Below are 25,106 nucleotides of genomic sequence, written 5' to 3'. Positions count from 1 at the left end.
CCCTTTATTCCCACAGTTTGCCTCTTGACAATCAGCCAATGCTCTAACCATACTAGTAACTTTCCTGTAATACCATGGGCTCTTAGCATGTTAAGCAGCCTCATGTGTGGCACCTTGTCAAAGGCCTTCTGAAAATCCAAATAAGCAATATCCATTGACTCGCCCTTGAAGATTTCCAACAGATTTGTCAGGCAAAATTTCCCGTTAAGAAAACTTTGACATGTGCCTCATGTGCCTCCAAGTACCTGGAAAACTCATCCTTAATAATGGTATCTAACATCATCGCAACCACTGAAGCCAGGCTATAACTTCCTTTCTTCTGTCCCCATTTCCTTCTTAACATGTAGAGTGACATTTGCAATTTTCCATTCCTCCACAACCATTCCAGAATCTAGTGAACATGAAAGATCATTATGGATCCACCACAATCTCTTCAACTACCTCTTTCAGAACATTGAGGGGTAGTTCATCTGGTCCAGGTGAACTATCTACCTTCAGACCTTTCAGAACATTGAAGTGTAGTTCATCTGGTCCAGGTGAGCTATCTACCTTCAGACCTTTCAACTTCCCAAGCACCTTCTCCTTGGTAATAGCAACTACACTCACTTTTGTCCCTGATACTCTTGAATTTTTGGCACACTGCTCATGTCTTCCACAGTGAAGATTGATGAAAAATTCTTATGAAGTTCATCTGCCATTTCTTTGGTCCCTATTACTACATGTCCAGCATCAGTTTCCAGTGGTCCAATATCCACTTTGAACTCTCTTTTGCTTTTTATATATTTGTAAACACTTTAGGTATCCTCTTCTGACAAGGAAAGAAATGATTGAGACAACAATGACCACGTGTAACTTGTGTTTTAACTTTAGTGATTGGATGTATTAGCAGGCAGGGAGATTAAATTACCCATTGTGTAAATGTGGTATTTAGATAAATAAGTTGAACTAGGCCATTCCAGTAAAGGATTCCGTCGGTATTCTCGAGTTTTGTTACTCATTATAGTTGTCACATGCAGGATTCTTCTATTTTTTTTTGGCTTTCTCTAAAGTTAATAGTATATTTCCCCGAGTGGAGGGTGATGGAATGTGTCGGGAAGGGTTTAAAGGAACATAGTTACCATGTGAATGTTTAATACTCTAAAACAAGTACTAGGAGCCACATGGACTGACACGCAAAGCAAGCTATAAACTAAAGAGAGGAGGAGGGGCCAATGTCTGCGACCTGCTCACACGTCGCTCCGCATCTTGGTGATGTTGACGTAGTTGGGGTTGGATAAAGTGCAATTGTCATTGTGGAGGTTGTGGTCGGGGGGTTGCCGGGTGCACGGCGCCCCCTCCTGGTTGTACTCCGACTTGCAGATGCTTGAGGCGCTGTTGCTCCTCTTCAGGTCAGTGACGGATGGGATGGTGGGGCAGCTCCTCACGTGTAGGTACTGTGCCTGCTCCTCGTTCTCCGTCTCCCGGTGGTAGAAGTAGTTGAAGTTGGAGACGATGACGGGCACGGGCAGCGCGATGGTCAACACGCCGGCGATGGCGCAGAGGGAACCCACCATCTTGCCGCCGATGGTGACGGGGTACATGTCCCCATAGCCCACCGTGGTCATGGACACCACGGCCCACCAGAAGGCGTCAGGGATGCTGTCGAAGAAGGAGCTGGCCTCATCGGCCTCGGCAAAGTAGACGGCGCTGGAGAAGAGGATGACGCCGATGAAGAGGAAGAAGATGAGGAGGCCCAGCTCCCTCATGCTGGCCTTCAGTGTCTGCCCGAGGATCTGCAGGCCCTTGGAGTGCCTGGACAGCTTGAATATGCGGAAGACACGGACCAGACGAATGACCCTCAGAATGGCCAGAGACATGGCCTGCTGCCCCTGCTGTTGCCCATTGCCTGCCTGCTGCTGCTGTTGTTGTTGTGCAGCCAGCTCAGTGCCCAGGGTGATGAAGTAGGGTGTGATGGCCACGATGTCAATGATGTTCATGATGTTCCTGAAGAAGGTGGGCTTGCTGGGGCAGGCGAACAGCCGGACAAGAAACTCAAATGAGAACCAGATGATGCAGAGGGTCTCGACAATGAAGAAGGGGTCAGCAAAGCTCGGAGCGTGATAGGGAGTTGTCTCATTGCTATAATGGGGCTGACCCCCGGCTGGATTTTCCTTGTCGTCCCTGAAGACGGGGAGTGTCTCCAGGCAGAAGCTGACAATAGAGATGAGGATGACCACAACGGACATGATGGCGATGACTCGGGCCGGGCCTGAGCTCTCGGGGTACTCGAAGAGCAGCCAGATCTGCCGTTGGAACTCATTCTCCGGTAAGGGCCGCTCCTCTTCCTTGATGAAGCCTTCGTCCTCCCGGAACATCTCCATGGCCTCCTCTCCAAGCTCGTAGAATCGTATCTCCTCTGCAAAGATGTCTAGGGGCACGTTGACGGGTCTGCGCAGTCTCCCCCCCGACTGGTAGTAGTACAGAATGGCGTCGAAACTTGGCCGGTTCCTGTCGAAGAAGTACTCATTCCTCAGGGGATCAAAGTAGCCCATCCTCTTCTTGGGGTCCCCAAGCAGGGTATCAGGGAACTGGGCCAAAGTCCTCAGCTGAGTCTCGAACCGCAGGCCCGAGATGTTGATCACCACCCTCTCACAGCATTCGTGATTTTGCTCCAGCCCATACAAGTCCTGGTTCTGGACTGGGAGGGCTGCCAGCTCGTCCACATTGTCCCCCTGGGCCACCGTCATGTTGCTGGTGGGCCTCACGTTTCTCTCACTGGGGAGCTGGGAAACACTGCTGAATTCAAAAGTTGTGTTCTAATTCTCCTGGTGACTGGGATTGCTGGGATATTTTGTATCTCAACTATAATTACCTGAATTCTTAGTGGGAGGTGAGCCTGTGGATTCTAGAGTCATTCAGTCTTGCTATTGTTGGATAGTGGAGGCAGTGGATTTCATTGATCCCAACTTATAAGGGAATAGTGGATCTTGGATATTTTGGTAGGTGTGTCCTGCAATTAATGCATTCCAGAGCTAATGGTTTGAGCAGTAGAACATGTATTATAGTAGATCTCACAATTGTGGGTTTGTGTGTCTTGTTTTAGTGATACAGCACAGTAACAGATCCTCCTGGCCTAACGAGCCCACACCCAAGTGACCAATTAACCGACTAACCTATATGTCTTTAGAACGTGGGAGAAAACTGGAGCACCTGGAAGAAACCCACACAGTCACGGGGAGAACATGCAAATTCCTTACAGCCAGCGACACGAATTGAACCCAGATTGCTGAGTTCTACTGTACAGTGCCGGGTCTTAGTCAATCCTTTAGTTAGCAGATCTTTTGCTTGTTAGTTCTTATAGTTAGTGAAACTTGTAACTTTCTGTTCTGGCTGTTTCTGTCCCCTGCATCTTTGTTTTGGAATATCTCGTTAGTGGTTTCTGGAGCTGGAGATGGCAGTGTCAGTACTTACTGCAGTTAAATGATACCAGAGATAAAAATCGATTCTGGGTGCTAGAGCTGATGAATTCTGCTTGTTGCTGCTGGGATTCAATGAAGCAAGTAGCTGATTCTGGTTTGTACAACCCAAAGTTAGTGGATGTTATAGTTTATGGATATTAGAATACTCTAGAGTCATTGAGTCATTGCAAGAGTTTTTGAAATCTGTGGCTACAGATGTTGGATGTAGTGACTAAGTTCGAAGATACTTGTAATATGTGGACCCACAGCTGGTAGATCTCAGAGTTGGTGAATATTGTAGGTGGTGGATCCTGGAGATTGAGGATCTACATGTTCGTAGATCCTGAAGTCTGGGGATATTAGTAAATCTGGGTCTCAGTGGTTCCTGGATTTTTTTGGCTTCATGAGTTACCACAACCTGGACTCAATGGCTGCTGGATCTCACAGTTTGTAGCTTTTGGAATATGTGGATCTTGAAGACTGTTAGACCTGGAGTTAGAGAGTTCAATACTCCCGGAAGTAGTCAATATAGCACTTGGTGGCTAATGCCTTTGATAGACTGTGGAGTTAATAACTTCTGAGATTCATGGATCCCAGAAAGTGGTGAACTCTGCAGTTAACTTGTCCATGTGGTCCTTAATGAATTTTGGAGTTCTGGTTCCTGAATTTCGCAAATTCTAAAACTAGTGTCTCGCAGGGACAGTGAGCCAGTGGATTCCAGAGATTCCTGTTGCTAGAAGCTCCTGAAATGAATGGATTTGCAAGTGCTTGAGTTCTGAAATTTGTGGAGTAAGTAGTCTATATTGGCTAGCAGGCTCCTCCTTTCTGATTTACTTTTAATGCCCAGAATTATTTCCCACAAAAGCAGCGATGGAGAAACTGCTTGTGCATTTGAGATGTTGTGACAGAAGACGTCCTGACTCATCCAGCTCAGTGCTGTAGCAGAAACTTCCAAAGCAGCAGAACACCTACTTAAAGCAGTAGCTTGTGCTCAGGAGAATCTAGATGGAACCTAAATTAAAACAGGAAGAGAGAAAGAACATTACTCGTTCCATCTGCCACACAGTGGCCACTTTATTAGGTCGACCTGAACCACTACTTGTTAATGCAAATATCTAATCAGCCAATCATGTGGCAGCAACTCAATGCAATAAAAGCACACAGACATGGTCAAGAGGTTCATTTGATGTTTAGACCAAATATCAGAATGGGAAAGAAATGCGATCTAAGTGACTTTTAAGTGGGTGGACAGCAGCAGCAGAAAATGACAACCATTTGGTAGGTAGGTGGTAGGTCATGTTTGACCAATCTATTGGAGTTTTTCGAGGAGGTTACCAGGAAAGTGGATGAAGGGAAGGCAGTGGATGTTGTCGACATGGACTTCAGTAAGGACTTTGACAAGGTCCCACATGGGAGGTTAGTTAGGAAAGTTCAGTCGCGAGGTATACGTGGAGAGGTGGTAAATTGGATTAGACATTGGCTCGATGGAAGAAGCCAGAAAGTGGTGGTAGAGAATTGCTTCTCAGAGTGGAGGCCTGTGACTAGTGGTGTGCCACAGGGATCAGTGCTGGGTCCATTGTTATTTGTCATCTATATCAATGATCTGGATGATAATGTGGTAAATTGGATCAGCAAATTTGCTGATGATACAAAGATTGGAGGTGTAGTGGACAGTGAGGAAGGTTTTCAGAGCCTGCAGAGGGACTTGGACCAGCTGGAAAAATGGGCTGAAAAATGGCAGATGGAGTTTAATACAGACAAGTGTGAAGTATTGCACTTTGGAAGGACAAACCAAGGTAGAACATACAGGGTTAATGGTAAGGCACTGAGGAGTGCAGTCGAACAGAGGGATCTGGGAATACAGATACAAAATTCCCCAAAAGTGGCGTCACAGGTAGATAGGGTCATAAAGAGAGCTTTTGGCACATTGGCCTTTATTAATCAAAGTATTGAGTATAAGAGCTGGAATGTTATGATGAGGTTGTATAAGGCATTGGTGAGGCTGAATCTGGAGTATTGTGTTCAGTTTTGGTCACCAAATTACAGGAAGGATATTAATAAGGTTGAAAGAGTGCAGAGAAGGTTTACAAGGATGTTGCCAGGACTTGAGAAACTCAGTTACAGAGAAAGGTTGAATAGGTTAGGACTTTATTCCCTGGAGCGTAGAAGAATGAGGGGAGATTTGATAGAGGTATATAAAATTATGATGGGTATAGATAGAGTGAATGCAAGCAGGCTTTTTCCACTGAGGCAAGGGGAGAAAAAAAAACCAGAGGACATGGGTTAAGGGTGAGGGGGGAAAAGTTTAAAGGGAACATGGGGGGGGGCTTCTTCACACAGAGAGTGGTGGGAGTATGGAATGAGCTGCCAGACGAGGTGGTAAATGTGGGTTCTTTTTTAACATTTAAGAATAAATTGGACAGATACGTGGATGGGAGGTGTATGGAGAGATATGGTCCGTGTGCAGGTCAGTGGGATTAGGCAGAAAATAGTTCAGCACAGCCAAGAAGGGCCAAAAGGCCTGTTTCTGTGCTGTAATTTTTCTATGGTTTCTATACACTCAGTGGCCAATTTGTAAGGTACCGTACAAGGCGGCCACTGAGTGTATTTTATAGGAGATAGTGAAGGAGAGTGGAATTGGAAGACTAAAAAAGGGAATGAATCAGAGTTAAAGAAGATAGAAAACAGGTAGGCTAAAGAACATAGAACAGTACAGTACAGGCCCTTCGGCCCATAATGTTGTGTCAACCTTTTAACTTACTCCAAAGTCAATCTGACCCTTCCTATGACATGGCCACCAAAGAACTATGTAGGAGGGAAGGGTCATGATATTGTGCTGACCTCTTAACCTACTCTAAGATCAACCTGACCTTCCCCTCCTAGGTGGTCCTCCATTATTCTTTTGTCCACATGCCTATCTATAATTCTCTTAAATTGCCCTAATGTATCTGTGACCAAAACCCTTGGCAAAGCGTTCCATGCACCCACCACTCCCTGTGTAAAGAACTTACCTCTGACATCCCCCCTTTACTTTCCTCCAGTCACCTTAAAATTATGCCCTCTGGTATTAGCCCTGGGAAAGGTCCCTGGCTGCCCACTCGATCTATGTCTCTTATCATCTTGTGCACTTTTTGTTAAGTCACCTCTGCCCAATCTCAGTGAGCCTATCTTCATAAGACATGTTCTGTAATCTAGGCAGCATCCTGGCGAATCTCTGCACCCTCTCTAAAGCTTCCATATCCTTCCTATAATGAGGCGGCAGAAAATGGATGGATGGGGAGCAGAACAAGGGGAAGCAAGGAATAGGTTGGCAGATAAAGGGGGAAGAGAAAGAAATTTGAAGAATAGAGGATTAGGAAGTAGGTTTAAGTTACAATGAGCAGTCAAGCTCTAGACTGTTGATTCAGAGATGCAAGTTTAGATCCTATCTGAGGAATTTAAGTTCAAGACATTAGTTAAAAGTTTCTTTATTTTTCTGGAGGGTTAGTCTTAATGACAGGAATTGAAATTAACAGATGCGTTTAAGATCGGGGTTCAATTCCTGTCGCCATCTGTAAGAGTTTGAACATTCTCCCAGTGATCACATGGTTTCCAGTTTCTTCCCACATCCCAGAGATGTATTGATTAGGGTTAGTAATTTGTGGGCATGGTGTATTAGCGCTGGAAGTGTGACGACACTTGCATGCTTCCCCCAGCACATCCTTGGACTGTGATGGACATTGATGCAAATGACACATTTCACTGTGTGTTTCGATGTACAAGTGACAAGTAAAGCTGATCTTTGATCTTGAAATGCTTGTTTGCTGCCACCTTGCCATTTGTGTAATTCTCAAAGTACCAGGCCGAGACCCTTCATCAGGAGGAAGGTAGCTGGGTGGGAGATGAAGGAAGAAGCTGGGAGGGATTTGTGCAAAAAATTAAATGGTCAAAGAACAAGGAGAGGAGAGTAGACCATGAGAGAAAGGGAAGGGTGATGGACAGGTGAGGTTAAGAGCGGGGTGAGGGGGGAACCAGAATAGGGAATGAAAAATGAGAGAAGGAGGCCAAAGGTGGCAGATGGACTTCTTCTTCCCCCTTCCCCCCTCTCTCCAGTCCTGATGAAGGGTCTCGGACCAAACCATCGACTGTTTATTCCTCTTCACCGATGTCGCCTGACCTGCTGAGTTCCTCCAGCATTTTGCATGCTTTGCAAAAGATGGAGGGAAGTGAAAGGAGGGGAGTGTAGAGATGGGAGACAGCTGCTGGAGAGAGAAAAACAGGAATACAAAGCACTACCTTATAAGACCATAAGACATAGGAGCAGAATCAGGCCATTTGGCCCATTGAGTCTGCTCCGCCATTTCATCGGCTGATTTATTATCGTTCTCAAACCTATTCTCCTGCCTTCTCCCTGTCACCTTTTATGCCCTGACTAATAAAGAACCTAATAAATAAACCCTCCGCTTTAACTAATAAAGAATCTATCACCCTCCGCTTTAATCAGTCGGCCTCCATAGCCATCTGTGATAATTCCACAGATTCACTACCCTCTGGTTGAAGAAATTCCTTCTCATCTCTTTTCTAAAGGGAAGTCCTTCTATTCTATATAAAAATGATGGTGAGAGACACACTCACAACTGCTTGGCTACATTCTGCTTCAGCCCCACCTACATAGAGGTTTGCAGATATTACCACCGTAATGGGCTGATTCTCAAACCAGATGAACAGGAGTACAGGAAGGAGATAGAGAGCTTAATGACCTGATGTCACAACAGCACCCTTTCCTTTACTGTCAGCAAGGTCACTGACTTCCGAAAGGGGGCAGTGCTCATGCTCCTGTCTACATCAGTGGTTGAGAGCTTCAAGATCCTAGGTACGAACATCACCAATTGTCTGTCCTGGTCTAACCACTCTGACGTCACTGCCAAGAAAGCTCACCAATGCCTCTACTTCCTCAGGAGGATAAAGAAATTCACCATGTCCCTGTTGACCCTTACCAACATTTATTGATGCATCTGTTTGGATGCACCATGGCTTGGTATGGCCGCAAGGAATTTCATAGAGTTGTGGACACAGTTCAGCACATCACAGTAATCGGGCTTCCCTCTATGGACACTGTCTACAGTTCTGACTGCCTCAGTAAAGCAGCCAGCATAATTAGAGACTCCACCCACCCCAGAGATTCTCTCGTCTCCCCTCTCCCATAGGACAGAAGATACAAAAGCCTGAAAGCACATACCACCAGTTTCAAGGACAGCTTCTAGCCCACTGTTATCAGACTCTTGAATACACCTCTTGTACAATAAAATGGACTCTTGGCCTCACAATCTACTTCATTATGATCTTGCACTTTATTGTTTACCTGCACTGCACTCTTTTGGTAGCTTTTACACTTTATTCTGCTTAATGATTTGATCTGTATGAACAGTCGGTAAAACAAACTTTTCGCTATACCTTGTACATAGGATGATAAACTAAACCAAAACATAGATGGACAGACGATAACAGGGAACACGGAGTAAAGAAGAGTATAACGATCGTGAAGAGGGGCAGAGAAGATGCAGAGAATGATGGAGAATGTAGAAATAAGCACGAGTGTAGAGAGAGTGTCAGAAGTAGAAAGATCAATAAAAAGTTCAAGTTAATTTCAAAGTAAATTTATTATCAAAGTACATATATGTCACCTCACTTTCATTTTCTTGGAGGCATTCACAGTAAATACAAGAAACACAACAGGACCAGTGGGGACTGCACACAACAGAGAAGGACAAAACAACCAGTGTGCAAAAGACTGTACAAATACAAAATGAAAAGCAGAAATAGTAATAATAAATAAATAATAATAAGTACCTGGTAGGGCTCGGAAACCTGTACCAACCAACTGGCGGGTGTGTTCAAAGACATCTTCAGTCTAGCATTGCCACTCTCGGAAGTTCCCACCTGCTTCAAAATGGCAACAATTATACCAGTTCCCAAGAAGAGCAGTGTGAGCTGCCTTAACAACTATATCCAGAAGCACTACATCTATGGTGATGAAGTACTTTGAAAGATCTCAGCAAGGACCTGGATCCACCACAATTTGCCTATCGCCACCATAGATCTACAGTAGGTGTGATATCATAGGCTGTGCATGCAGCCTTGGATCACCTGGACAACGCTAATGCTTATGTTAAGGTACTGTTTATTGACTACAACTCAGCATTTAACAGTCTGATCAAAGAGCTCCAAAACCAAGGCCTCTGTACCTTCCCTGGCAACTGGATCCTTGACTTCCTCACCATTAGTCTGTGAGGATCAGAAATACGACCACAAGACCATAAGATACAGGAGCAGAATTAGGCCATTTGGCCCATTGAGTCTGCTCTGCTATTTCATCATGGCTGATCCAATTTTCCTCTCCGCCCCAGTCTCCTGCCTTTTCCCCATATCCCTTCATGCCCTGACCAATGAAGAATCTATCAACCTCTGCCTTAATTATACATGAAGTCTTGGCCTCCACAGCTGCCTGTGGCAAAGAATTCCACAGATTCACCACTTTCTGGCTAAAGAAATTCCTCCTCATCTCTGTTCTGAAAGGACGCATCTCTATTCTGAGACTGTGTCCTCTGGTCTTAGACTCTCCCACCATAGAAACATCCTCTCCACATTCACTCTATCAAGGCCTTTCGCCATTCCATTGGTTTCAATAAGGTTACCCTTCATTCTTCTGAATTCTAGTGAATACAGGCCCAGAGCCTTTAAGCACTTTTCATACGACTCTTCATATGAAACACTCTTCATATCACTCTTCCATTCAACCCTGGAATCATTTGTGTGAACCTTCTTTGAAACCTCTCCAGTTTCAGCACATCCTTTCTAAGATAAAGGGCTCAAAATTCTCCAAGTGAGGCCTCAGCAGTGCTTTATAAAGTTTCAACATCACATCCTTGTTTTTATATTCTGTCCTCTTGAAATGAATCCTAACATTGCATTTGCCTTCCTCACCACAGACTCAACCTACAAATTAACTTTTAGGGAATCCTGCACAGGGATTTTCAAGTCCCTTTGCACCTCAGTTTTTTTTATATTTTCTCTCCATTTAGAAAATAGTCAACCCTTTCATTTCTTCTACCAAAGTGTATGATCTTACACTTCCTAACTCTGTATTCCATCTGCCACTTCTTTGCCCATTGTCCTAATTTGTCTAAGTCCTTCTGTAGCCTCTCAAACTACCTGCCTCTCCACCTATTTTCAGATCATCTGCAAACTTTGCAACAAAGCCATCAATTCTATCATTCAAATCATTGACATATAACGTAAGAAGAATCAGCCCCAACACAGACCTCTGTGGAACACACTGGTCACTGGCAGCCAATCAGAAGAGGCCCCCTTTATTTCCTTTCTTTGTCTCCTAGCAATCAGCCACTACTTTATCCATGCTAGAATCATTCCTATAATATGGACTCGTAGCTTGTAAGCTGCCTCATGTGTGGCACCTTATCAAAGGCCTCTGAAAATTCAAGTACACAACATCAACTGATGTTCCTTTGTCTACCTTGCTTGTTGTTCCTTCAAAGAATTCCGACAGATTTGTTGGACAAGGTTTTCCCTTCAGCAAACCATGTTGACTACGGCCTATTGTATCGTGTGCCTCCAAGTCCCCGGAGACCTCATCCTTCATACCTCTCCACCTCACTGGCAATCAACACTGGTGCATCTCAAGGATGTGTGCTTAGCTCACTGTTCTGCTCTCTCTACACTTACGACTGTGTAGCTAGGCACAGTTCAAGTGCTATCTGTAAATTTGCTGTCAACATAACTATTGGCAGAATTTCAGATGGCGACAAGAAGCCATACAGGTGGGAGATATGGTGTCACAGCAACAACCTTGCATTCAACATCAGTGACTTCAGAAAGGGTAAGATGAGGGAAGACACACCAGTCTTCACACAGGGATCAGAAGTGGAGAGAGTGAGCAATTTCAAGTTCCTGGGAGTCAATATCTCTAAAGATCTATCCTGGGCCCAATATATCAATACAGTTACAAAGAAGGCATGAAAGTGGCTATATATTATTAGAAGTTTAAAGAGATTTGGCATGTCACCAAAGACACTCGCAAATTTCTACAGCTGTACTGTGGAGAGCATTCTAACTAGCTGCATCACTGTCCAGTACTGGGGTGTCTACTACACAGGATCAAAAGAAGCTGCAGAAAGTTGTGAACTCACTCAGCTCCATCATGGGCACTAGCCTCTGTAGCATCCAGAACATCTTCAAGGAACAATGCCTCAAAAAGGTGACATCCATCAAAGGACCCCATCACCCAGGACATGCCCTCTTCTCATTGTTACCACCAGGAAGGAGGTACAGGAGCCTGAATGCACACACTCAACGATTCAGGAATAGATTCTTCCCATCTGACATCTGATTTCTGAATGGACATTTAACCCATGAATATGACCTCATTACTTTTTTTGCACTACTTATTTCATTTAACTATTAAATATATACTGTATATACTTGCTGTAGTTCACAGGTTTTGTTATGTTTTATGTTTTGCATTGTACTGCTGCCACAAAGACAACAGATCTCCTGACATATGCCAGTGATATTAAACCTGATTCTGATTCTCATTAAATAAACCACATATATTGAGAAGATGAGTTGTACAGTCCTTAAAGATTGTGGAATCATTTCAGTGTTGGGCTGATTGAAGTTGAGTGAAGTTATCCCCTCTGGTTCAATAGCTGTTCCTGAACCTGGTGGTGTGGGACCTAAGACTCTTGTACCTCCTCCCCTGAGGCAGCAGTGAGAAGAAAGCATGGCCTGGATGATGGCAGTCTTTGATGATGGATGCTGCTTTCCTGCAACAGTAGATGTGCTCAATGTTGGAAAGGGCTTTTCCTGTTAAGGACCAGGCTGTATCCACTACTTTTTCATTCCATGCCATTAGTGTTCCCATACCAGGCTGTGATGCAACTGGACAGTACACTCTCCACTGTGCACCTATAAAAGATTGCCCAAGTTTCAGATTGGTGATCAGTTTGAGAGAGGCAAAGAGTGAGGCAGAGAAGGGAACAGAGCATAAGAGTTGGCTGTATGATAGAGAGTAAAATTGACATTTGTACAGAGTGGTGGAGACACATGAGACTGGAGATTCCAGAGTCTGAGGAAATTTGGTATGTCACTGAAGACTGTAGCAAATTCCTATAGATGTACAAGCTACCCAATTGGAATTTGAGCTGTTGTTCCTCCAAGCTGAGAGTGGCCTCATTGTGGCAATAGGCAAAGCCATGGATCAACACTTTGGAATGGGAATGGGGATTGGAATTAAAATGGTTGGCAATGGGAAATCCTGCTTGTTCTGGACAGAACGAAAGTACTTGGGTTGGGTTTCATTGATGTAGAGAAAGCCATAGCGGGAGCACTGGATGCAGTAGACGACCTCAACAGATTTAGAGGTGAAGTATTGCCTTACCTGGAAGGAGTGTTTGCAGCCCTGAATGGTGGTGAGGGAGGAGGCGGATTGGCAGGTGGACCATTACTGCTTGCATTGATAAATGCCAGGAGGGAGAGTGGACAAGGGTATATACAGTGGAGTAAAGGCGGCAGGGGAAGGGCTGGTAGATAGGACTACAGAGATACTCTGGTAGAGAGTTGGATCTGAATAGCTTGTGCTGTCACCATTCCATGGTGAGGCTTGTGCCTCTGTGTCAATCTCTCCCAGCAACTGCATAGAATCAGTGGGCCATAGGGGCAAAGGAAATAAACTATCTCAATCACCTTAACAACAGAGCTGGCAAGAATGATCGGAGTTAAAAGTTAACTTTTCCCTCGGTCATGATGACCAGCACCCTGAGATCTTACAGGACATATCTCCAATTAACAGCATTAAGGTTTGTGGTCTACCAACATTCTCTGCATTCTGGAGGGTTGAAAATGGCAAATTTGGTTAGTGTTGTGCTTGACAGTGCCAGCTCAAATTCATGTGTTGAATTCCCACCGCTGTCTGTAAGGAGGTTCTGTGTTCTCCCCAGTGACTGCATGGGTTTCCTCTGGGGCTCTGGCTTCCCCCCACATCCCAAAGACATACGGCTAGAGTTAGTGAGTCGTGGGCATGCTATGTTGGCGCCAGAGGCATACCAACACTTGCAGGCTGCCCCCAGCACAATCCTCGGGCTGTGCTGGTTCTTGATGCCTTTCACCCACAACAATCAAGCGCAGCATTACAACGTCAATTCTCCCACTCCATCACCACAGCCGACCACCATCTTACACACCAACCCCCACCGAAGCCTCTAGCCATATCTGTCATATAACTCTTCACGTAGTAGAATTCTGCAGCTGCCTGTGAATGTGTGGGTTTCCTCTGTGTGCTCTGGTGTCCTCCCACATCCTGGAGATGTATGGGTCAGGGTTTGTGAGTTGTGGGCACACTATGTTGGCGTCGGTAGTGTAGAGATACTTGTGAGCTGAGCTTAACACAAGCAACACATTTCATGGTATGTTTTCATGTACACGTGACACATAAAGCTGATAATGTCACTGTTGTAGAAAGCGGGAACTGAACAGCCAGTCAGCCCTCTCTCTGTCATAGAGTTGTCAAGCAATACAGCACAGAAACAGGCCCAGTGTAGATTTCTATCAACTCTCCCTGCAAGGCTTTTTCCTTCAAACAATAGTCACAACCTCTCGAGGCAGACTAACAGTTCATCACGGACTAGATGGGCCGATGAGACTGTTTCTGTTCTGCAGTGTTCTTTGACTCTATGGCTATGACTTTCTAATCTATACTATAACTTCAGAACCACATCCACGAAACTGTTGTCATGTTTCATGTCCTGAACCCCTTTCAGATGCTTGTAACTTTCTGTTAATGAAACAGTATTCCTCCAGATGAAGCCGTAAGAGTATTATATAAAGATTCAGTGTGACTTCCCTGCTTTAACACTGTGCCTCCTTTTTTAGTGCACAGAACTGAATCTGCCTTATTAATGGCTTTCTCGAGCCGTCCTGCCGTTTTCAATAATGTGTGTACACAGGAATCGCCTCTAACTGGTTTGCCTTAGTTAGAGCAATCTCTTCCAGATAACTATTAATCCTGTCCCGATACTAAATTAAGGCACAGAAAACCAGAAAACGGAGAGATTCAGGGAGAGAGAGAGAGAGTGGGGCAGAGAGACAAACAGCCGGACAGGGAGAGGGATAGAGAGAAAGAGAGAAATAGACAGAGGGACCAACATAGAGACAACAGACAGAGACAAAAAGGGAAAGTGACAGACAGATAGAGAGGGAGACAGAGGGAAGGACAGAGAGTGAGAGAGAAAGGAAGAGAAGGAAGCAGAGAGAGACAGAGAGAGGGGGAGGGAGGGAGAGAGAGAGAAGGACACAGAGAGAGAGATGCAGAGAGACAGACAGACCAAGACAGGGGGCTGGGGAGAGACAAATAGTCAGAGAGAGGGATAGATATAGAAGGAAGAACAGAGAGAAACAGAGATGGAGGGAAAGAAGGAAACAGAAAGAAAAACAGAGAGAGCAATAGAGAGAGACACAGGGAAACACAGACAAAGAGAAAGAGGGAGAGAGAGGGACAGTGATAGACAGAGAGAGAGATGAAGAAGACAGAGGAAGTGAGATGAAAGAGAGGAGCAGAGAGCAGCAGTGAGGCACAGAGTATGCAGATGGAGATGGAGTGGCACCGAGCAGGAAGTGAGGTACCGAGGGCAAAGGTAGAGAGGTACCCCCCTCTGTCTTGTGGCAGATGTAGGGACAGAGAGGGTGTGGGATTTGGGAGGCATGGAGTGGAGGGACTGTGACAGTGAGGTAGCGAGGGCAGAGATCTCTGTCCTGGGAGATTCAGAGCATGCAGGAATCGGTAAGTGGAGTGGAGGGACTGTGACAGTGAGGTAGAGGAGGTACAGAGGATGACAAAGAGCCAGAGAGAGTGGAGAAGGTCACTGATCACAAAGCAGAGTGCATAGATAGTGGCTGGAGACACAGAGGTTATGGAATAACTTAAGGTTCAAAGGGAACAAGCGGGGAGGCCATATGAGAGAGTGGGTGAAGAAGATCTAGTGAGACCCAGAGGGAGCAGGATGCAATGGACATACAGAAACCAAAAGGTGACACTGACGTGGTTGAACACCTGAGTCTGTGAGTCCATTGGGGATGTCAAAGGGTCAACGTCTGTGAGTTTGAGTCCCCTGGAAGCCAAGGAAGATCTGTCTTGGGGTTGAAGGAGTGAGTGAGTGTGTGTGTGTGTGTGTGTGTGTGTGTGAGAATGTGTGTGTGTGAATGTGTATGTGAATGTGTGTGTGTGAGAATGTGTGTGTGTGAATGTGTGTGTGTGTGAATGTGTGTGTGTGTGTGTGTGAGAATGTGTGTGTGAATGTGTGTGTGAGAATGTGTGTGTGTGAATGTGTGTGTGTGTGAGTGTGTGTGTGTGTGAATGTGTGTGTGTGTGTGTGTGTATGTGTGTGTGTGTGTGTGAATGTGTGTGTGTATGTGTGTGTGTGTGTGTGTGCCTGAATGTGTGTGTGTGTGAGAATGTGTGTGTGAATGTGTGTGTGAGTGTGTGTGTGTGAGAATGTGTGTGTGTGAATGTGTGTGTGTGTGAGTGTGTGTGTGTGTGAATGTGTGTGTGTGTGTGTGTGTATGTGTGTGTGTGTGTGTGAATGTGTGTGTAAGTGTGATTGTATGTGTGTGGTAGTGTGTATGTGTGCATGTGTGTATGTGTGTGTGGGTGTGTGTGTGTGTTTGTGTCTGTGCGTATGTGAGTGTGTGTGGGAGTAAGTGAGTGTGTGTGTATGTGATCGTGAGGTGTCAGTGTGTATATAGGTGTGTGTGTGTGTGTGAGTGTGTACGTGCGTGTGTGAGAGTATGTGTGTGCATGGGTGCGGGTGTGTGATTGTCTATATGTGGCTCTGTGTGTGTGGGTGTGGTAGTGTGAGTGTGATTGTGTATATGGGTGTGTAACTGTGTGAGTGTGCACATATGGGTGTGTAAATGTGTGTGTGTGTGGGTGTGTGTGTGTGAGTGTGCGTGTGTGCGTGCGTGTGCGTGTGTGTATGAGGGAGGAATTGTTTAGCTGTTGTTGTTCTGTTGTTGGTGCTTGTATTGTTCTGTGACCATCGTGGCCATGCTATGTTAGTGCCAGAGTGTGTGGTGACACTTGTGGGCTGCCCCCAACACTTCCTTAGGTGTGTTGGTTGTTAATACAAACGACATATTTGACAGTATGTTAACATGTACGTACACATGACAAAAATAAATAAATCTGAATCTGACCCCTACCACCCAGAACATGCCCCCTTCTCATTATAACCATCAGGAGGAGGTACAGGAGCCTGAAGACACACACTCAACGTTTCGAGTCCTGGCAGAGTTGAGAATCTTTTGGTTCTATAGGACTTTATTCCCTGGAGCGTAGAAGAATGAGGGGAGATTTGATAGAGGAATATAAAAATATGATGGGTATAGATAGAGTGAATGCAAGCAGGCTTTTTCCACTGAGGCTGGGGGAGAAAAAAACTACAGGACATGGGTTAAGGGTGACGGGGGAAAAGTTTAAAGGGAACATTAGGGAGGGCTTCTTCACACAGAGAGTGGTGGGAGTATGGAATGAGCTGCCAGACGAGGTGGTAAATGCGGATTCTTTTTTAACATTTAAGAATAAATTGGACAGATACATGGATGGGAGGTGTATGGAGGGATATGGTCCGTGTGCAGGTCAGTGGGACTGGACAGAAAATGGTTCGGCACAGCCAAGAAGGGCCAAAAGGCCTGTTTCTGTGCTGTAGTTTCTATGGTTCTATGGTTCTAACTTCCTCCCCTCCACCATCTGATTTCTGAATGGCCCATGAACTTATGAACACTGCTGTGCTATTTTGGTGATTTTTTATGTATTGTACTGCACTACTGCAACAAAACAACAAGTTTCATACAGATGTATACTCAATGGCCACTTTATTAGGTACACCGGCTCGTTAATGCAAACATTTAATCAGCCAGTCATGGGGCAGCAACTTAATACATAAAAGCATGCAGACATGGTCAAGAGGTTCAGTTGTCATTGAGACCAAACATCAGAATGGGGAAGATATGTGATCTAAGTGACTTTAACCATGGAATGATTGTTGGTGCCAGATGGGGTGGTTTGAGTATCTCAGAAACTGCCGATCACCTGGGAATTTTGCGCACCCCAGTTTCTAGAGTTTACAGAGAATGGTGTGGAAAACAAAGCACATTCAGTGAGTGGCAGTTCTGTGGGTGAATTGGCCTTGTTAATGAGAGAGATCAGAGGAGAATGTCCAGACTGGTTCAAGCTGACAGGAAGGCGAAAGCAACTCAAATAACCACCTATTACAACAGTGGCGTGCAGAGGAGCATCATTAAATGCACAACACATCAAACCTTGGAGTGGATGGGTCACAGCAACAGAAGACCTCGAACATTCACTCAATGATCACTTTTTAAGGGACAGGTGCTACCTAATACCGTGGCCAGTGAGTGTAGATTTCTATCAGTTCTCCCTTGAGGCTTTTTCCCCTCAAACAATAGTCACAGGCAGACTAACAGTTCATCACGGACTAGATGGGCCGATGAGACTGTTTCTGTTCTGCAGTGTTCTTTGACTCTATGACTGTGACTTTCTAATCTATACTATAACTCCAGAACCACATCCACGGAACTGTTGTCATGTTTCATGTCCTGAACCCCTTTAAGATGCTTGTAACTTTCTGATAATGAAACAGTATTCTTCCAGATGAAGCCGTAAGAGTATTATATAAAGATTCAGTGTGACTTCTCTGCTTTAATACTGCCTCCTTTTTTAGAGCACAGAACTGAATCTGCCATATTAATGGTTTTCTCGAGCTGTCCTGCCGCTTCCAATAACATGCGTACACAGGAATCACCTCTAACACATCTGCACTGGTTTGCCTTATTTAGAGCAATCCCTTCCAGATAACAATTAATCCTGTCCCAGATATTAAATTAAGGCACAGAAAACCAGAAAACTGAGAGAGAGAGACAGAGAGAGAGAGAGAGAGAGAAACTGAGACAGAGAGAGACACAGGCATGTACAGATAGTTGCAGAGAGAAAGAGAGAGAGAGTGGGAGAGGGAGGAGAGAAAGAGAGAGACAGATATATAGAGAGGGAGAGAGATAGACATAGAGGGAGACAGAGGGAGGGACAGAAAGTAACAGAGAGAGAGAGACAGAGATAGAGAGAAAGAGAGAGCGAATGATGAAAAAAAGCGCAGAGAGTCGCAGTGATATACTGAGTTCACAGACGGAGATGGAGTGACACTCAGTAATGAAGTGAGATACAGAGGACAGAGACAGAGACAGAGAGACAGAGAGGGTGTGGTGTTTGGGAGGTGTGGATTGTAGGCAGTGTGACAGAAGGATTTACAGGACAGAGTCTCTGTCCTGTGAGAGACAGAGTGATAGAGAGAGTGTGGGGTTCAGTAAGTGTGGAGTGGAGAGAGCATGACAATGATGGGCAGGAGGCTCAGAGGACGACAAAGGACCAGAGAGAATGGAGAAGGTGACTGATCACAAAGAGGGCCTTAGCTCCTTAGCTTGCAGGGAGACACAGCGAGTGGCTGGAGACACAGAGACTGTCTGGAGACACGAGTGCAGAGGTCACAGATAAGGATCATTGATAAGATTATCAGGTCTCTCTTCCACCCATCCAAGATATTTATCTGAAATGATAGATACACAGAGTCCTTAGTATTGTCAGTGATCCCTCCCATCTATCAACAATCTCTTTCAGCCCTACCATCAGGCAGGAGGTACCGTAGCATTAGGACAAGAATGGTTAGGATGGAAAACAACTTCTTCCCCAAGGCCATAAGACTACTGAACTCCCTGCCATCAGCTAGGTCTCACCATGAATGAAGCACCACTAGTGTTACACAGTTTACTTTAGAACTTGTGCCATAAGTGCATCTATTATTTGTTACGGTAATTTATTTGTGGCATCTGTCAGTAAGGACTTGTATCACCCAGGACATGCCCTCTTCTCATTGCAGCATAGGAGCCTGAAGACACACTCAGTGTTTCAGGAACAGTTGCTTCCCCTCACCATCAGATTTCTGAATGGACAATGAATCCATGAACACTACCTCAGTATTTTCCCCTCTCTTTTTGCACTATTAATTTAATTTAATTTTTTAATTTCTACTTATTGTAATTTATTATTATTATTACAATTTACTGCTGCCGTAAAACATCAAATTTCATGACATATGCCAGTGATAGTGAACCTGATTCTATAATATTACTGTATGTGTTATGTGTACTGTTCATGTTGTGTGTGTTATGTGTACTGTATGTGTTGTGTGTGTGTTATGTACTGTTCATGTTGTGTGTGTTATATGTACTGTTCGTGCTGTGTGTGTTATGTGTACTGTATGTGTTGTTTATGAATTATATGTACTGTATGTGTTGTTTGTGAGTTATGTGTACTGTACATTTTGTTTGTGTCTTATGTGTTCTGTATGTGTTCTGTGTGTTATGTACTGTATGTGTTATGTGTACTGTATGTCTTGTGTGTGTTATGTGTACTGTTCATGTTGTGTGTGAGTTATGTGTACTGTTCGTGTTGTGTGTGTTATGTGCACTGTACATGTTGTTTGTGAGTTATGTGTACTGTATGTGTTGTTTGTGAGTTATGTGTACTGTATGTGTTGTGTGTGAGTTATGTGTACTGTGTGTGCTGTGTGTTATGTGTACTGTACATGTTGTTTGTGAGTTATATGCACTGTTCGTGTTGTGTGTGAGTTATGTGTACTGTTCGTGTTGTGTGTGTTATGTTTACTGTACGTGTTGTTTGTGAGTTATGTGTACTGTACGTGTTGTGTGTGTTATGTGTACTGTACGTGTTGTTTGTGAGTTATATGCACTGTACGTGTTGTGTGTGAGTTATGTGTACTGTTCGTGTTGTGTGCATTATGTGTACTGTATGTGTTTGTGAGTTATATGTACTGTATGTGTTGTGTGTGAGCTATGTGTACTGTACGTGTTGTGTGTGTTATGTGTACTGTATGTGTTGTGTGTGTTATGTGTACTGTACATGTTGTTTGTGAGTTGTGTGTACTGTACATGTTGTTTGTGAGTTATATGTACTGTTCGTGTTGTGTGAGTTATGTGTACTGTTCGTGTTGTGTGTGTTATGTGTACTGTACATGCTGTGTGAGTTATGTACTGTATGTGTTGTGTGTGTTATGTGTACTGTACGTGTTGTGTGAGTTATATGTACTGTATGTGTTGTGTGAGTTATGTGTACTGTACGTGTTGTGTGTGTTATGTGTACTGTACGTGTTGTTTGTGAGTTATATGCACTGTACGTGTTGTGTGTGAGTTATGTGTACTGTTCGTGTTGTGTGCATTATGTGTACTGTATGTGTTTGTGAGTTATATGTACTGTATGTGTTGTGTGTGAGCTATGTGTACTGTACGTGTTGTGTGTGTTATGTGTACTGTATGTGTTGTGTGTGTTATGTGTACTGTACATGTTGTTTGTGAGTTGTGTGTACTGTACATGTTGTTTGTGAGTTATATGTACTGTTCGTGTTGTGTGAGTTATGTGTACTGTTCGTGTTGTGTGTGTTATGTGTACTGTACATGCTGTGTGAGTTATGTACTGTATGTGTTGTGTGTGTTATGTGTACTGTACGTGTTGTGTGAGTTATATGTACTGTATGTGTTGTGTGAGTTATGTGTACTGTACGTGTTGTGTGAGTTATATGTACTGTGCGTGTTGTGTGAGTTATGTACTGCACACATGTGTTATGCATACTCTACATGTGTGTGAGGTATATGTACTGTACATGTGTGAGTTATGTACTGTATGTGTTGTGAGTTATGTGTACTGTACATGTTGTGTGTGAGTTATGTGTACTGTTCATGTTGTGTGTGAGTTATATGTACTGTACATGTTGTGAGTTATGTACTGTACATGTTGTGTGTGAGTTATGCATACTGTTTGTGTTGTGTGTGAGTTATATGTACTGTTCGTGTTGTGTGAGATATATGTAATGTTCGTGTTGTGTGTGAGATATATGTACTGTACGTGTTGCGTGAGTTATGTGTTGTACACGTTGTGTGTGTTATATGTGCTGTACACGTTGTGTGTGAATTATATGTATGTTGTGTGTGAGTTATATGTGCTGTATGTTGTGAGTTATATGTACTGTACATGTTGTGAGTTATGTGTGCTGTACGTGTTGTGTGTAAGTTATGTGTGCTATACGTGTTGTGTGTGATTTATATGTACTGTATGTGTTGTGTGAGTTATGTACTGCACATGTGTGTTATGCATACTGTACATGTTTTGTGAGGTATATGTACTGTACATGTGTGAGTTATGTACTGTACGTGTTGTGTGTGAGTTATGTGTTGTGTGTGTTATATGTACTGTACGTGTTGTGTTATGTGTACTGCACCTGTTGTGTGTGATTTATATGTACCGTATGTGTTGTGTGAGTTATGTACTGCACACATGTGTTATGCATACTCTACATGTGTGTGAGGTATATGTACTGTACATGTGTGAGTTATGTACTGTATGTGTTGTGAGTTATGTGTACTGTACATGTTGTGTGTGAGTTATGCATACTGTTTGTGTTGTGTGTGAGTTATATGTACTGTTCGTGTTGTGTGAGATATATGTAATGTTCGTGTTGTGTGTGAGATATATGTACTGTACGTGTTGCGTGAGTTATGTGTTGTACATGTTGTGTGTGTTATATGTGCTGTACACGTTGTGTGTGAATTATATGTATGTTGTGTGTGAGTTATATGTGCTGTATGTGTTGTGAGTTATATGTACTGTACATGTTGTGAGTTATGTGTGCTGTACGTGTTGTGTGTAAGTTATGTGTGCTATACATGTTGTGCACCTTGGTCCGGAGGAATGTTGTCGTTTGGTGGTATACGTATGTATGGTTGAAATGACAATAAACTTGAACTTAAAATGAGATTTCAAAAGGAGCAAACTGCTCAAGCCATGTGAGATGGTGGGTACAGGGGATCCAGTGATACCCAGAGGGTACAGTAGGTGAGGGAGGTACAGAGAAGCAAGGGAGGCACTGAGAATGCAGTATGCGTCAGAGGGTCATTGAAAGTCAAAGTCAAAGTAAAATTTATTATCTAAGTTCAGTTGATTGGTAGCATAACGCTGTACAGTGCCAGCCATAAGATCAGGTTCCAGTTCTGTCGCTGTCTGTAAGGATAAGGAGTTTGTACATTCTCCCTGTGACTGTGGGCTTCCTCTAGCTGCTCTGATTTCCTCCCATCATCCAAAAGACGTATGTTTAGGGTTAGTAAGCTGTAGGATGCTATGTAGGTGTTGGAAGTGTGGCGCCATGTGCAGGCTGCCCAGCACAGTCCTTGTTGATTTGATTTGCAGGAAATGATGCATTTCATTCTGTATTTCGAAGTACTGTACATGTAACAAACAAATCTAATCTTTATCTTCAACATAAGAGATTTTGCAGATGTAGGAAATCCTGAGTTACAAATACAAAATTCCGGAAAAACTCAGCAGGACAGGCAGCATCTAGGGAGTAAACAGTTGATACTTCAGGCCAAGATCTCTCATTAGGACCAGGTTGCTTTAATCTTTATCATATAATCTTTATCATCTATATTTATCATATATAATCATATATGGACATCATACTCATTTTCTTGTAGGCATTTATAGAAAAATATAGAAATACAACAGAATTTACAAAAATCTATATTTGTATATTATATATAAAGATCAACAAAGAACTACTGCGCATAAGAAGACAAATACACTCAGTGGCCACTTTATTAGGTATGCCTACTCATCAATGCAAGTACCTAATCAGCCAATCTTCAGGCAGCAACTTAATTCATAAAAAACATGCAGACGTGGTCAGAGATTCATTTGTTTTCAGACCAAACATCACAATGGGGAAGAAATGTGATCTAAGTGACTTTGACCATGAGATGACTGGTGGTGCCAGACAGGGTGGTTTGAGTATCTCAGAAACTGCTGATCTCCTGGTATTTCAACACACAACGGTCTCTGGAGTTTACAGAGAATAGTGCAAAAAACAAAATCCAGTGCACAGCAGTTTTGTGGGTGAAAATACCTGTTAATGAGAGAGGTCAGAGGAGAACGGCCAGTCTGGCTCAAGCTGACAGCAAGGCAACGGGAACTCAAAAACTCAGATAACTATATGTTACAGTGGTGTGCAGAGGGGCACCTCTGGATGCATAAAATTTCAGACCTTGAAGTGGATGGGCTACAGCTGCAGGAGATGCCAAACAAACACTCAGTGGCCACTCTATTAGGGACAGGACGTGCCTCTCTGTCCCTTTCACTGCTCTTCCCATCTGGGAGCCTATCTCCCTCTGCCTTGTATATCATCCTCGGGTTCTTTTCCCTCCCTCCCTACCTTTTCCATCTCTGTCTCTCTCCTTCCACAGCTCTGGAACCCCTGTCTGCATTGTTCCCCACTTATTACCCACCAAGTTCAGAAATCTGATGGTGGAGGGGAATAAGCTGTTCCTAAAGTGTGCGTCTTCAGGCTCCTGTACCTCCTCCCTGATGGTAGTATTGAGAAAAGGGCAAGTCCTGGATGGCGAGGGTCAGATTCAGATTCATATTTTAATGTTCCTGTACATGTTGACATGCAGTGAGTGAAATGTGTCATTTGTGTTAACAACCTAAGGATGCGTTGGTTCTTGACACAAAGGATTGCTTTGTTGAGTACATCCACTCTATCTGCCCAGAGGAATTTCCCAGTGGCCCATCATTTTAATTCCTAACCCCATTCTTGTTTCAACATGTCTGTCCAGGGCTTTATCTTTTGCCACAATAAGGCCACTCTCAGGGCGGAGGAGCAAAACTTCAGATCCGTCTGGGTAGCCTCCAACTTGGTAGCATGAACATTGATCTCTCCTTCTGATATAACAAAACCTTTCCCTTGCCCTTCCCTCTTCTATTCCCCACTCTTTCCCTCACCTGACTATCACCTTCCCCTGGTGCCTCTCCTTCTTCCCTTTTTTCCACGGTCCACTCTTCTCTCTTCTCAGATACCTTCTTCTCCAGCCCTTTCCTTTTCTACCCACCAATCATTTCTAGTTTGTCCTCTTTCCCCTCCTCCCTCCTTCTTATTCTGGTGTCTTCCCCCTTCTTTTCCCAGGCCAAGGAATGGTCTCGGCCTGAAACATCGGCACTTTATTCATTTCCGTAGATGCTGAGATCCTCCAGCATTTCGTGTGTTACATCTAAAGATGTGCTGGGACAGCTAAGTGTCACCACATGTTCTGGTGCCAACATTACAGGCCTACAATGTTCAGTAGAACAGAGAGTGTAACAAAACAGAACAAATGAACACAAGCAACAAAACAACAGAAAGACTTTCCTCCCTTCTGCCCTGCCATCTGCACACACACGGACAGTTCTCCCGTGGTCCTTAATGATGGATGTCCTCACTGGTGGGGAGGCTTGTGACTGTGATGGAGCCTGCAGAGGAATATAGGTAGGTTAAGTGACTGGGCCAAGGTCTGGCAGATGTAATACAATGTTGGTAAATGCAAGATCATCCACTTTGGAAGGAATAATAGAAGTGCAGATTATTATTTAAATAGTGAAAGATTGCAGCATGCTGTTGTGCAGAGGGACTTGGGAGTGCTTGCTCATGAATCGCAAATTGTTGGCTT

General features: G+C 44.1%; 1 protein-coding gene across 14 annotated transcripts in view; it reads right to left on the bottom strand.

The window, feature by feature from the left end:
* Positions 1–852: 852 nt before the first annotated feature.
* Positions 853–25,106, bottom strand: part of LOC134355579 (potassium voltage-gated channel subfamily A member 2-like) — a 74,199-nt gene continuing 49,945 nt past the window's right edge. For 5 of the 14 annotated variants that reach the window (XM_063065659.1, XM_063065660.1, XM_063065652.1 and 2 more), the window contains 2 exons: positions 9,267–9,359; positions 853–4,449 (listed from right to left, as the gene is read on the bottom strand). In XM_063065659.1, coding sequence (XP_062921729.1) covers positions 1,227–2,726 — 1,500 coding nt within the window. In that variant the 5' untranslated portion in view covers positions 2,727–4,449; positions 9,267–9,359 and the 3' untranslated portion in view covers positions 853–1,226. Of the gene's footprint in view, positions 4,450–9,266; positions 9,360–19,128; positions 24,910–25,106 lie in introns of those variants that run through there. The other 9 variants (XM_063065654.1, XM_063065657.1, XM_063065656.1 and 6 more) reach the window with 3 other exon arrangements.

The sequence above is a fragment of the Mobula hypostoma genome, chromosome 13 (assembly GCF_963921235.1).
Source record: "Mobula hypostoma chromosome 13, sMobHyp1.1, whole genome shotgun sequence".
Lineage (NCBI taxonomy): Eukaryota > Metazoa > Chordata > Chondrichthyes > Myliobatiformes > Myliobatidae > Mobula > Mobula hypostoma.
The sequence above is the reverse complement of the archived record's forward strand: the minus strand, read 5'-3'. Positions and strand labels throughout refer to the sequence as shown.